At 35.1% G+C, this 14,877-nt stretch overlaps 1 protein-coding gene across 1 annotated transcript in view; it reads right to left on the reverse strand.

Moving 5' to 3' along the window:
- Positions 1-14,877, reverse strand: part of LOC120526394 (doublecortin domain-containing protein 1-like) — a 532,299-nt gene that overhangs the window by 388,553 nt on the left and 128,869 nt on the right. Inside the window, exons 6-7 of the mRNA XM_039749547.1 lie at positions 9,365-9,458; positions 6,017-6,183 (exon numbers count right to left, since the gene is read on the reverse strand). Coding sequence (XP_039605481.1) covers positions 6,017-6,183; positions 9,365-9,458 — 261 coding nt within the window. The remainder of the gene's footprint in view (positions 1-6,016; positions 6,184-9,364; positions 9,459-14,877) is intronic.

The raw sequence follows: 14,877 nt of genomic DNA on the forward strand, positions 1-14,877 counted from the left end.
GTAAGCTCAGCGCACAGCTTGGTCATATTACAACCGGAGGGACGAATTGACAATGTGGTATACAAAGAGATCCTTAACAAATAATTATTGGTATATTTTCCCTCAGTTTAAAAAGGTTTAATTTTCTTAACAAAAATTTTAAGGCAGTACTTTGTCGCTGTGAAGCGTGGGTATTTTGCTAGTATAAAATAAAGCATTCTAACATGAAGCAGTTGAAAACTACACTTTTATTCTCAGATGTCCCTGAAATTTGGGGTACTAAACATTCACATTTTAGTGTTTATGTAGTCACACAGAAATCATGACTCTTGGTTTAAAAGAACCACGTAGCTGATTTGTATTATTATATATTAATGTTTATACTTATAAATGTTATCATAGACCTTAGTGTTACTGCAGTATTAGGTAACTTTTTCTGTATGGCAACAGTACAGTGTATGGTGCTGTTTATTCATATTGAATGATTCTGTCATCTATCCAGGTTTAAAAAGAGTTTTTTCCAAAAATGTTCTTTGACCAAAGTTTAAAGCAGCATATATTAGAGTTCATCTTGATAAATTAAGGGTTAATCACCAACAGCAACAATTATTGTAGTGAGTCTTGGAGACACCATGGGACATGCATTTTTCTTCCTACATTTACAAGACCAATTTGCAAATGTTATTTTAACTTTAAATAACTTTTATCAAGGACATGTGCATTATATAGGCAAGAACGGATTTGCTTTTGTGAAATCACTTTTTCACATTTTTTTAAAATATCTATTCATTCTATAATCTGCTCTTCTAGTTTAGATTCACAGAAATCCATGTCTATTCCAGCAGCCCTGGATACAAAGTGGAGAGCAACCAATCTATCTACACTTACACCTATCCTAACCTGCACAACTTTAGGATGTAAGAGGGAAACTAGAATACCTGTAGAAAAACCAACACAAATATGGAGATAACATACAAATTCCAAATTGTCTGTGCTCAGGCCGAGGTTCAAACCCAAGTCTCTGGAGATCTGAGGCAGCAGCACTAAACACCACATATTGATGCAGCCTCTTTCCAAATGTAATTATATTAAAAGTGTCTGATTGACTGCAGTTAAGAAGATGTCAGCTAAACTGAATGAGATACTCCTGCTGAGGGTAACTTGTTGCTTTTAATGGAATTACTTAGCTCTTTGACAATTTCGAAGGAATTATTGAGAGTTTTTTGAAGGCAATTCTTACCATGCGTGTAAATTATTCAAATGAAAAAGAAACCAGATAAAAAGTAAGAAGATCTAGAACATTTATAAAAATTACTACAGATAAAGAGATAAAATATACATGTAGCTAAAAATGTAATTTAGGGTTGCTCAGAATATGAAACAGCGCAAATTCAGAACTCTTCACCTAATTGTTAAATTTCTATATACAGTATGTATATATTTACACAATATGTATTTCATAATGTTCTTATTAGCAACACTTATCACAAAAAGCCTTCAATGTATTAATGTAAGGTGACTAAACTACATTAATGAATTTGATGCTGAAGAGCAGCGGTTACTTTTATTATACTAAGGAAATCAAGTCTGTCCCTCAGCATTGTCAAATATTTTTTACTAACTGTACAAAACCTTTAATGGTCAAATATTTTTAAATGATAACATCTTATTTCTAGAGCTACAAGATGTAGCATACAGTATTCAGCTCTCAAGCTGTTTCTCCCCACACAAAAATGTTTTTTAAGTCCTCCATAGATGTTATGAAAATCCAGTGCTTCTACCATATAACACCCATTCCCCCATCATAATACAACAGCTTCTCAATAGCCATAACCCTTGAAGAACTATTCCAACTGCTAACAGTTTAGAAAGCCATTTAATACTCATTATTCCTAAAAGCCATTCATTATTTCACAAGTGCCAGAGGCAGTCGCAGTGAATTGAAAGCTTAGATCTTCAAAACATTGTTCTGCTCTTTGCCTTTTAAACAGACTGTATAGGCCTGGTTTTGCATTTCAGGAACCTAAGCAACTTTTATGACCTGATCTCCTCCCACCCCCATTCTCATTCATTAATATTAATGAAACTGATGGCAGGCCTTGCATGTTGCTGAATTTTACCTCATACACTTGATTTAAAGTAAAAAGAAAAAAAAGCCTTAGTTTTGGGATTATTTTGAAGAAGTATATTTTAGATAAATACAAGAAAACACTGTTTATAATTGAATTGTGTACAACATTTGTAATATTCTTTATAACTAAACTGGATAATGACTGACTGAAAAAAACAATAAATACAGCATTCATGAAGTAAAAGATATAATTTTTAATTAATTATAGTCAAGAAAATGCCCTATGTTAGTAATGATAATATTTGATATTATAAAAATTTCAGTTTATACTTGCATAGATTCCTAGACATTATTACATCATCAAAAGCATCAAATGGACCAATAAACATAAAACTTGTAAAGAAGAACTGAACTCAACTCATATATAAATGTAGTGAATGTACTTGAGTTGTATATGAAAAAACTGAAACTTTTTGGAATATATAACTCTTTGAACATTATAAAAGTGTAAAACATATTCAATATTGATTTTATTAGCTGCCTTTAACAATACATATCAATAGATAAGGAACACAAAGAAAATATGAAAATATCCACTAGTCATAGCATTTACTGAGAGCTGAAGCAGAGTTAAAAAATGTTTGTGAAAAAGTAAAACCTTGCAAAACCAGGTTGATGGTACTGTGAATTTTCCTTTAAGCCTCTTTTTTCTTGTATTCATTTTTACATACCATATGTCAATAATAATGATATACATACCAAGATATGTACCATACAACCCACTAACAGACAACATGTGATTTGAAAATAAATTACAAGTGGCAGATCTGGATCTTTATAAGAAGAGCGACATGTCTTTTATTTCAGGCACACAATGTGAAGAAGTTAATATAAAAAAAAATAGCACAGACATTTTATACATATATGGAGAACAAATGTAAACTGATAATAAAGGCTAAGCTGTGCTGTGCAGGTATGATTACTGCCAAATGAGTAGTCAGAAAGTCATATTTATTTGAATCTAATTTGAGAATTGCAGTACAGTAATAGTAAACATTAATCTGAACAATCATGTAACATATTTAGTGAAAGAATATAAATATCTAATCTCATCATATTTTTTAAGATATCATTGAATAAGTGCACCCAACAAGTAGTTTACACTGCATTTGCATTTATTTCATGATGTTTTACAGCATAAAGTAAATGCTCTAGGTGGCAGTGTTGTACTTGTTGACAAGTAGCAGTGTGGCTGCCCAGCATGTCTTCCTTATCAACATTTTATATGGCACAAAACTATAGTCTCTTATTATAAGTGTAATGAAGCATACATTATTGAAGTCTTTTATTGATTGCACAGATCACAAGTTTTCTGTCATGGTGAATATGCACGTCACCCACCAAAGCAAATTGCTGACACCTTTTTAAAAAGTGACAACTGTATCTAGTCCATGATTTGAAATTCCATTTTCATACCCATCAAGACAAAAATGCAATTTTCATTTCATTTAACTGATGTTAGGCATTGTAGAGGGAAAATACTTAACGTTTAAGAGCTTTCTTTTACATAACGCATTGCATACAGGATCAAAAATAAATAGATGGCGGGTTTTAGAAAACAGTAACAAACACAAAAAGTAACTATTAGAAAATTATGAGACCATCCTACATTTTCCTTTTTAAACTGAGAGAAAGTATTCTTTTAATACGCATTATATCATGAGGTAGAGTGCATGACACTATTTGATTGATGTGAGTGGCAGTATGATACAAAGCAGTGTACAATGCATTAACTCAATACAAAAAGCTGCCTTCTAAAATACCTTTACACACTTCTCCAGAAAACAGTTGATCATAAGATTACAGTGAGCCCACTGACAACAATTCAGTGCTAGATCATCTGGGACCATGCCAAAAATAAACTTTAGCATGTGCATTTTATTATTTATGTTACAAGGTTGATTGAATTTAAAGTAAATGAATATATGTATAACATTGGATGTAGTTTTCAATGTGGTATGTGTACACTCTAGATAGATAGATAGATAGATAGATAGATAGATAGATAGATAGATAGATAGATAGATAGATAGATAGATAGATAGATAGATAGATAGATAGATAGATAGACAACTTAGATGAATGTGTAGGATATACAGAAACATATGATGAAATTCTATAATGAAAAATACAGTGAAACAGAGCCTGAGTTTTTAAATTGTAATTTACTAAAAGGTAGTTGTCTTATTTTCTGCAGCTCTGTAGCTGTGTAGCAGCTGTGAATGACAGCTCCCCAGCTTGAAGCATCAAGTAAACACAGCCTCCCTCATTCACTCACGGTGCTATGGCCTTTTCACACGTTCCCTCCACAGCAGTGTTTGTCCCCAAACAGTAAAACAGCTCACAATGGCATTCCAGTTTCAACACCCCCACCAACACAACAACCGTGTAATGGGAATGCTAATGAGACTAGACAGTTCTGTCACTGAAAGTGTTAACTGCATTTAACTCTGTATTAACACAAAACAAGATCATTTTTTTTTAGGTTTTTACCACCTCTCAAGTGTACAGATTAATAGTTAAAAGGAAAAAGAAAGGGAGAATTGTGGCCAATATGAGTAAGAAAGGCTTTGTTATATATTACAATTAAGCAGTCAGAAATATATACGAGTCACTTACTTTGTTTTCACTGTTTTTCGATTTAAAAATACAATTTTTAAAATTGTTTTGAGATTGTTTTCAATTTTGAAAAGAAAAAAACTTGAAAAGCCTGTTTCCTGGCTTCTAAAGTGAACTGATAAAAACATCAGGCTTAAATGATCTGATTCCATTTTTTTACTTGTTCACTTCAACTGTCTTCCTTTACAAGGATTATTACTTACTTTTCATTAAGGTTTAGCAATTTAGTTTTCAGAAATTCCTCGTATATCATTGTTAATCACGCTTAGTTTAAATATCTGTTCTCTTACCTAAAGGCATGTTAAAACTATTTTAATACAAATCACCTACATTGCATTTCTCAAAAGGCAAACAAACACACAATGTATAGTGTACATAATGCAGCATCTCTCTTAAGAAACTAAAACATTAATAGATATAACACAATGAACAAATGAAAGAAGTACCATCAAAAAAGATTGTACATTTGAATGTTATTTTTCATTATTATAACTGCTCTAGAGTAATTCAAACGGTGAAGTGCTGAGTATTCCAGTAATTTCGCTTATGTAACACATGACATGATTTTTTTTTTCTTGTGAGAGATGGAATAAGGTTTCAGATCTATGATATACTACATAATATAATATAATATAATATAATATAATATAATATAATATAATATAATATAATACTAAAAATAACCATATTATCCACGGCCTTCAATTTCTCATGGTCATGTTAATGTTTACAAGCACTGTAAATTACATAAGTAAGCAAATAAATAAATATATAAGTGCAGTACATATATACATACATACATACATATATATATATATATATATATGTGTATGTAGGTAAGTTTATACACATAGATAAACAAATAACTAAATGCATGTAAGAATAGATACATTTTAACCTTCAACATTTAACTTGAAAAAGGCCTTAATAAATATCTGATGCCAATTTATGACAAACATATATTTTGTTTCAAGCACAAGCTATTAAAAACTATAAAATGCATGTGAAATGTTTCGGCAGAACACAGTGAGCAGCAGCTAGAAAAATGACAAGACACATGGCATTGTGTACTGAGAGACAGATACAATTAGCATCATTATTGTTGGCCGAGAGATCACAGAGTAGCGTTTCTGGCCCCTACTGGGTACTAGAACCCAAGCAATGCATGTCACATTCACTTGATGGCAAAATGACAACCAATCATTGTTTTTAAATACATGTAAGAGGAGAAAGTTGCTGCTTCTGTATACAATTACATGAGGCAAACAAAGAAATAATAAACCTCACCTGTTCACTGTACTCCCTGGAAGGCTTCAGCTTCTCATGCAAGGCCCACATAACTCCTTGAATATAAACTTTAGCTCCTGAAGGGCTAAATCCTTCTCCCTTAGAGACCCAGATAGGTCCTCGCAGAGGGGTAATGGAATTCTGCAAACAGCTGTCAAGCATTGGAACTGCGAAGTACAGACAAAGAAAGATTACACAAAAAAAAAAAAAAAACTTAATTCCAGGTGGACTGAAATTTAATTTAAAACTAGATCTCAGACCAGCCCTGGGCCCACTGTTTTGGGGTATGTATTATTTATGTGTGACCTGTGCAAGCTCTGAGAAGCACAAACTCCGAGATGACTAGTGGCCACCATCAGGGGTGTATATATAGTTAGCCCCCCCAACTGTAGGATTCATAAGCACACCTGAGTAGTTTTGAAGTGTGCCTAACTAGCTGCACACAGTGTCATGGTGTGCACTGATTGCCTTATCTTCTCATTTATCACAGATGAATTGGAACCAGCCTTGCTGAAACCTTCTTTCATTGTTCTGATAAAACTGCACGAGGCATGATGTTTCTCTTTAAGGTCGCCTGCCAAGGGGTATAAGCACAATGTAATAAATAAATGCATTTGTGGGAGTTGTACAAATTGCTTTGGGGAGCCCAGTTTCTTGTTTTATATTTTGCAGTTGTTTAAAGGAATCTCCTGTTTCACTTTCACATCCAGTAAATTACCTGCACAGTAACACTTGGGCACAGGATGAAGTTTTAACAATAATGCAAATCATGCAAATGGTCAAACTGCTATTACCAGAATGGTTAGGAGTGTCTTGCTATCACATGTAGCCATCAGCAGAAGTAAAGACCAGATTGATAGTGAATTGTCAGAGTCTAAACAGAAAAGGACATGAAGGTGAAGTGTCATTTGTAATGGAATGATCTTGGCATTCCATTACATAATCTGCACCACACCCCCTCTAACAATACTGTTTTTATATATATATATATATATATATATATATAATCAGAATCAGAATTTATCCTAAGAAATCTAAATGTATTTTTTTTGTTTTACTTCCTTTGCCATTTGCTTGCACAAATACAAAAATAAATAAACCCTCTGTTCTTGTCATCACAGTTACTCAGATAAAACTAATTCAGCAGATGCTGTATACTTTTGTTTACATGCTGGCCATCAAATCTTATTGTCCCCTAGGTGCCTATGAGAGAGACGCTTTAGCAGTCATTTTCTTAAATATTGATGCCTATCTGAATTTGGATTTTTCACCGCTGAATGGAATGACAAGCACACGATTGCCATACTTAAAGCAATCTTTCACAGCTGCTTTGCTTTTCAGTGATCCCATTAAATTGACAGCGTGCGCCTGCAGGGTCTACAACATTACAACACTGTAGAGCAAGATGTTGATTTGCACAATGCAATCTATTGGAACAAAGCTTTAAAAATTACTTAGGGTTATTTATTTTGACTCCATCCAAATACGAATTCAGATGCCTCTTACCTTTGTTAAGCACCTGAGCTGTTTTAATTGTTCAAACTGTATGCAGGGGCATCCTGCCATTAAATAGGCAGGAGGCATACGATCAAGCAATTCTTCCTTACGGTAAGGAATTCGGCAGTGAGTCATGCTTTCCTTAAATTGAGTGAAATAGTTATACATTAAATATGCTGGCAGATCTTCTGCTCAAGCAAGTGGACTGAAATGGTGTGAATCGTTAATGCTTTGCCGCCTCAGTTCACACCTCATGATTGGTCATTTGTAACTATATCTACTCTTTGTTCCATGAAATCAAGTATAGTGTCCTGGGTTCATCAGTTTTGGGGTTAAATTGAGAGTGAAGAGGTTCTGTGTGTGAAAACAAGAGCAACCATGTCCAGGACCTGCCTTAAAACAGCATGGGATCTAAAGGAGATATTCAGAACTACTCCACACATCATACGCTTCCCGATTCTCAATGGGGCCCTGTGGCAAGGGATGTGGGGCTTTTCCAATACAGTTTACATCTTTTACAACTTGGGAGACAAATGAATGGCTGCATTGTTTGTCTGAAGGCTGAAGTGGGGGTGGGTGTGCAGTACAGCAAAGCAAACGAACCTGTTGCTCTTAAAACCTGCATTGTATACCACATAGGGAAAGTAAGAAGAAGCAGGAATCATGTGAAAAATGATCACGCACTTGAGAGCAGCTTAATTATAAACTTCTTGTTGCAGCGGAGATTTAAAGCCAAAAGTGTGCCCATTTCATTGGCACTCTGATCACGTTGTGTTTACTCGGGCCATCTTTTCACTGGGAAGGCTTTAAGCACTATGGTAATCAGTACAATCAATGTTCACACAAGTGTATGCAACGCTGCTGACTTTTACTCGTTTCTGAACGATGAAAAGAATAACTTAAATACGTCTGAGTGTTTGAAGCCTGTTAATAACAAGAGCAAATAATAAAATTAAAAGCTACACATGCTTTACGTTAATTCCACATCACTACCGAGATTCTATTTGCAGTATGTGCTAATTATAAGCACAGCTATAAAGATTACTCCGAATTCAAAGTTAACTGTAAAAACAACACTATCACACTTCTACGCTGTAGTGGTTTTCTTTGATATGTTACTGTGCATTTAAGTGTTACTAAGACTGATGGTATCTATTTAGGAATTACTGCAATACAGAAATTAGGAGAAACCTGTAATGTAAAATGTGAGGGGTAAAAATAATTAGTCACTTCTTGTGATTTAAATTCGCTGTAAAGATGCACAATGTTCCAATTGTGCCACTTGTGCTTTGAGAACTCATTTACTTCCAGTTTCCCAGAAAATGTTTAAGAGAAAACAGCATCCACGTGCTATTTCACGACACCGTTTTAAAATAAGTTTGAACTCTTTGGGAAATGCTTGTTTCATCTGCTTAGAAGTATTACATGATTTTCTCTAGCAGTAATGAGAAAAAATCCAACACATTATCTTACTCATAAAGGTGTAACATAATAATTACCATATGCATGAGGTAGTTTTGGGATTGCTATGAAAAACGTTTTAAACACATCCAATGCTCTTTATTCACTAAATACACCGAACACATTAGCAATTATGACAGATAAAATGGTGCAAAATGCAATCAGCATACATAAATACTTATGTAAACCGAATGCAGACCTGCCATATTAGTTACATTACATATACTGTAACTTTGCTTGTACTTTACAAACTTAATGTACATTGGATATTATGCAAAATATGTATATGTGGTTAAAACAAAAGTGGAGGTGCAGGAATCAATACATAAATCAACACACTGAAAACTATAAAGGAAAGAACTACAAAATGAAGCTAATTAAAAATCCTACCTTGGCTAATATCTTCTATTCGTTTTCCATCCCAGTCGAACAAAACTCTAGCAGGTGAGGTCAGGTTTAATCTGACAGTGCACTGATCTAGAAACTATTAGAAAAATCAAGCAGTTAAATCAATGAAGCAAGACATTTATTTAACCCCATTAAATTAATTCATTAAACCATTAACACATTTATTTGGTCTTGGTCAGGATGGGGACAGGGGGTCAGAACTTTTTCTGGCAGATTTGACTGTAAGGCTGGAAAGGGTCTTGGCTATCTCAGGCACCATCATAAACACTTCCACTTATATGGGGCCCACTTATACTTGTCGTTTAACCTACCACATATTCGGTGAATGGGAAAAGTCCCAGGAGAAAACTACATGCAGACATGGAGAGAACATGCAAACATCACACAGACAAGGCCCAGGTTGAAATTTGAACCCAGGAGCTTTGTGGTAGCAGCTTCAGCCAGCAGGCTACCTTGCCCCCCAATTATGATTGCTCAAAAATGGTTAAGGAAGATCTCTACAGATTAAGGGTATGCAGTACACCGGATCAGCATAAGGCACCACATCAGTATCAACCATATTTAAAAGTGTTTAAGAAAGAATTAAAACATAGGTACAATGGGTATATTGTTATTGGGAACTCACTCACTCAAGTTTTAAGATAATATAAAAGTAAGAGACTTATTGAACTTTAGTGTAAACATGAAAAACAGAAACTAACAAATGTAAAAAATAAAAAGTGTGAAAGTGTAAATAGTGTATGAGAGCTAAATGACAGTAGTGCAAGAGTGAAAGGCTCTCGCTGACTTATGCCATCTTTCTCTATTACAAGTCATTTAGCTCCCTTTCTCGATCAAAACACCACCAACCCATCTCTGTACTCTATAAGTTTATCTGTCTCTTTTAAAATTACTTTTCTTTTTGTTAGGAAACTCTTTGGTGATGAAAAATAGACACAGTAAGAGTAAGTGTGTCATGTGAGATAGCAACACTTGTCTATGGTTCATTCCTTCTTTATGCCAAGTTCCCTAGGCACCTGCAATCTTGATTTGTTATTCAGCAGGTTAAAACAATGGATGGATTGATATTATCTGACCTTTCATAGGATCAACCAGTGGACCCTGTGAAAGCAGGCTATAAGAACATTGCTTCACTGTTTTCTCAGCTAAATCATTTAAATTCCACGTATCTCTCCTTCATCTTGACAAGCAGGTTGCAAATATGGCTACCTCATCTTAAGTCTATCAGAGGAAATGTCCTCTTAATGTGGGCTTTTCTCATGCCATAGGGATCTATAACATCTTAACAGCATCACAGAGCCCCAGACAAAGTACTGTGCTGGGGCCCCGTTTTGATAGCAAAACAGAAACATACATAAGCATCAGAAAAATCATAGGCCCCTATGCTCCTGGAGCCCTTGGCCAGTTCCCATTGTGGGCATACATTAAGACAGCCCTGGTATGTTCACAGACCACGGTGATGCACCCACATATGACACTTAAGTAGGCTGTCTACTGTACTGCCCTACAATCCTTCGCAAAGTCTGGCACCAACAATACATTACCAGGCCACCAAAATCTAACAGCACCTCATTCAAGTGAATTAGACAAATCTAACCGTTTCTACTTCAAGATACAACATAACACAGCATTCTCTTACCTTAAATCTGTATTTTTCTAATCGAGTTTTCTATTTCATTGTATAAAAAATGTAATAAAAGTTAAAGTAGTAAAAAAAGTTAATATGTAGTAAAGACAAAAAAAAATCATCCACCACAAGGAAAAAATACTTTTTTTCCTTCTGTATGATTTAATTTAAACACAGAAGAGTTTAAATAGAACAATTGCTGAAAAAGTATTTCTGGAAACATAGTAAGGCATCATGCAAATGCAAAAGTCCAAAACTGGATAAATACATACATTAAATATTTTATAAATGTGTATCTTTAATATCAGGAAGTGTTCAGAAATAAATTATGGAATAACAGAGGGTAAATTTAACAGAGCAGAGGTGAGAACATGTCACATGGGTGCAGTGACTTCACAACCTTACAATGGTGAAGTGAGATTTATTTGACTTTTTGGGGGGTATAAGAAATTAGATTACATTATCTCAGAGAGACAGAGTAAGTTACTTGTGTTTAAAAAACTAAAGGTGGAAATTGGGAGCTGGTAAAAATGAATATAAGGGGAGCATTGCCACCGGCATGTTGTGAACATGTTACATTAGATATACAGACAGAAATATATTATGCACCTATTGTTATACAGTAATGCAGTTTACTGGGGAATACAGTAAAAGGTGGCACGACCAACCAAAAATCTTAACATCATGTCTATTCTTTGCTCAGCAACAATGTTCCATTGAAAGACTAGCCAAGTACCACTTGCTGTCTGAAAATGGACCCTCAAAACGTGTATTGATGGTTCAAATGATGTTGGTCAGAAACAAGAAAGTCCCCAAGTGAAAGTGAGTGAATCTCAGAGAAAAACAAAATAAGAAAGTAAAAAGGAAAACAAGACTTGCTTCACTGAATTTGTTACCTATCAGTTCAAGTGTCTATTAGAGTACCACAAACTGTACAATGAAAGACTAGATGGGAGATCAGTTTTCTCCAATCATCTGGCTGTCTTAGAGTCTCAGGGTATGTTCATACCTATCACAAAACATGACGTAATATTCTCAAACATGCTTATTCCAAGAAAACTGAGAAGAATTGCAGTCCCAGGTATATACAGTGGTACTATTGTATACGTCCTTAATCCGTTCCAGATCCTTGGACTTATACCAAACAGGACTTATACAAAACAAATTTTTCCCATAAGAAATAATGGGAAAATGATTAATTCGTTCCCATGAAAAAAAAATCCTATTGTTATTGGCATATTATACATTGATGGGGTTGTATAAAATAATTTAAACACTGCTTAATACTAAAATACATAAATACAAAAGCAATTAAATGAAATAAATGAAAATGATTTGTCCGATAACAATGAGTTTAATTTTACTACACAACAAAGAAGTGCGTTACAGCTCTTCCAAAGGAGCCTCTTCAGGCGATTGTGAAGCACTGCCATTGTTCTTCTTCTGGCAGTCTTCAATCCAAATCCCTAAAGCAGATTCCATCCAGACTACTGCCTTATTACATCCACTTACAACTCGTTTTGCACCCTGGTTAAAAGGACACTGCGGCCGTAGATCTTATATTCCTTTCCTACTTTTTAAATAAAAAGAATTGTAGCCTTCAACAAATCCAAAACGTTTACCTTTTCAGCAATCGTTAACATCTTCCGTTTGCGCTTGGGCACGGCCCCTGAAGCAGTAGCAGATCATTTTGGAGCCATAATGAAGGGCTTGACTATGCACAAAGATAAACACAAAAGAGCACAAATCTTTACACAGCGAAACACGTTGATGCTGAATGAGCGAGACGAGACTTCCTGGTTAACACTGCATTCAGCAAGCAGGAACTTAACTGCGTGCTCTGATTGGTTAGCTTCTCAGTCATCCACCAATAGCGTTCCTTGTATGAAATCAACTGGGCAAACCAACTGAGGAAGCATGTACAGGAAGTAAAAAGACACATTGTCCGCAGAACCCCGAAGCAGCGAAAAATCCGCATTATATATTTAATTATGCTTTCATATAAAATCCGCGATAGAGTGAAGCCGCGAAAGTCGAAGCGTGATATAGCGAGGGATTATTGTACAGGCTAAAACTTGGCCCTTTTTTTTTGAAGGCGCGCGCCCGGTATACCACATGTGTTGTTCTAGCACACGAGTCGTATTCCAAACAAAGGTTGTATACCAAGCAAAATATTTCGCCTCTAAACAGGATGTATACCAAGTTGGACTTATTCCAAAGCAGACGTATCCCGAGGTACCACTGTATATATATATATATATATATATATATATATATATACTAGAGCTGTCTTAGCTCATGCTGTAAAGCACGGAGTCCTAGAAACTATTGAAATCGTCAGAAAAAAAATTGAAATGTAGAGATGTCAGGTAATTGAAAGAAACTACTCTGGGCATCTCTCTCCTCGGAGGTTTTGTGTTTCTGACATGCTCACATCATTTGTGCATTAGCGGCTAAGCGACTGTCTTTCTTCGGAGGTTTCCTTTTGCCGATGTGCTCGCCTCAATTGTGGTGTGGTGGCAGGAGGAAAAGTAAAAGGGATACCGTTTTGCTGATGTGCTCGCCTCGCTTCTGTATTAGCTGCTAAGCAAATGACTCTTTCTTCAGAGGTTTCACTTTGCTAACCTACTGGCCTCACTTGTTTATCTTCGGAGGTGGAGCCCTTACCTCGATTCCACCTCTCATTTCCAGGCCAGACAGACACATACACTTCCACTTGTAGATGTTTATACATAAGATATTATATATATATATATATATATATATATATATATATATATATATATATATATAGTACAGGCCAAAAGTTTGGACACACCTCCTCATTCAACGTGTTTTCTTTATTTTCATGACCATTTACATTGGTAGATTCTCACTGAAGGCATCAAAACTATGAATGAACACATGTGGAGTTATGTACTTAACAAAAAAAGGTGAAATAACTGAAAACATGTTTTATATTCTAGTTTCTTCAAAATAGCCACCCTTTGCTCTGATTACTGCTTTGCACACTCTTGGCATTCTCTCGATGAGCTTCAACCTGTAGTCACCTGAAATGGCTTTCACTTCACAGGTGTGCATTATCAGGGTTATTTAGTGGAATTTCTTGCTTTATCAATGGGGTTGGGACCAGCAGTAGTGTTGTGCAGAAGTCAGGTTAGCTGGACAATCATTTATTTTTCAACAGGACAATGACCCCAAACACACCTCCAGGCTGTGTAAGGGCTATTTGACCAAGAAGCAGAGTGATGGAGTGCTGTAAATGGTCATGAAAATAAAGAAAACACATTGAATGAGGAGGTGTGTCCAAACTTTTGGCCTGTACTGTAATACTATATATATATATATATATATATATATATATATATATATATATATATATATATATATATATATATATATATATATATATATATATATATATACTGTATATATTCAGACATATGTCTCCAGGTAGCGTTTTTGGGGCATTGTGCTCTGTATGGGGAAGGAGAGTGATGTGTAATAACAAAGTTAACTGCATTTCCCTTTGTTCCCTTAAAACAGAGGAAGAAAACTGAAAAACTGAGAGAAACAGTGATATCCCTTCTGCTGCCTCGTTGGAAGTCCCACCACTTTGGTGCCATCTGGTATTTAAGACTGTCATGGACTGGAAGTCAACGTTCAGTAGTAAACCAGCATGCAACCTTGATTCATCTACTTCCCTGGAAGCTCTTTTGCCAAGCAGAGAAAGCTACTATTATGATCTTTCACTGTTTTTTGTTTACTTTTTTCTTTTTTAAGTCTCAGGACTAAACAGGGCAGCACCACGGACTACAAAACTTCACCTTTATTCCCTTATTGTATTGTTACAATATATACACACACA

Source organism: Polypterus senegalus, chromosome 1 (assembly GCF_016835505.1).
Source record: "Polypterus senegalus isolate Bchr_013 chromosome 1, ASM1683550v1, whole genome shotgun sequence".
NCBI lineage: Eukaryota > Metazoa > Chordata > Cladistia > Polypteriformes > Polypteridae > Polypterus > Polypterus senegalus.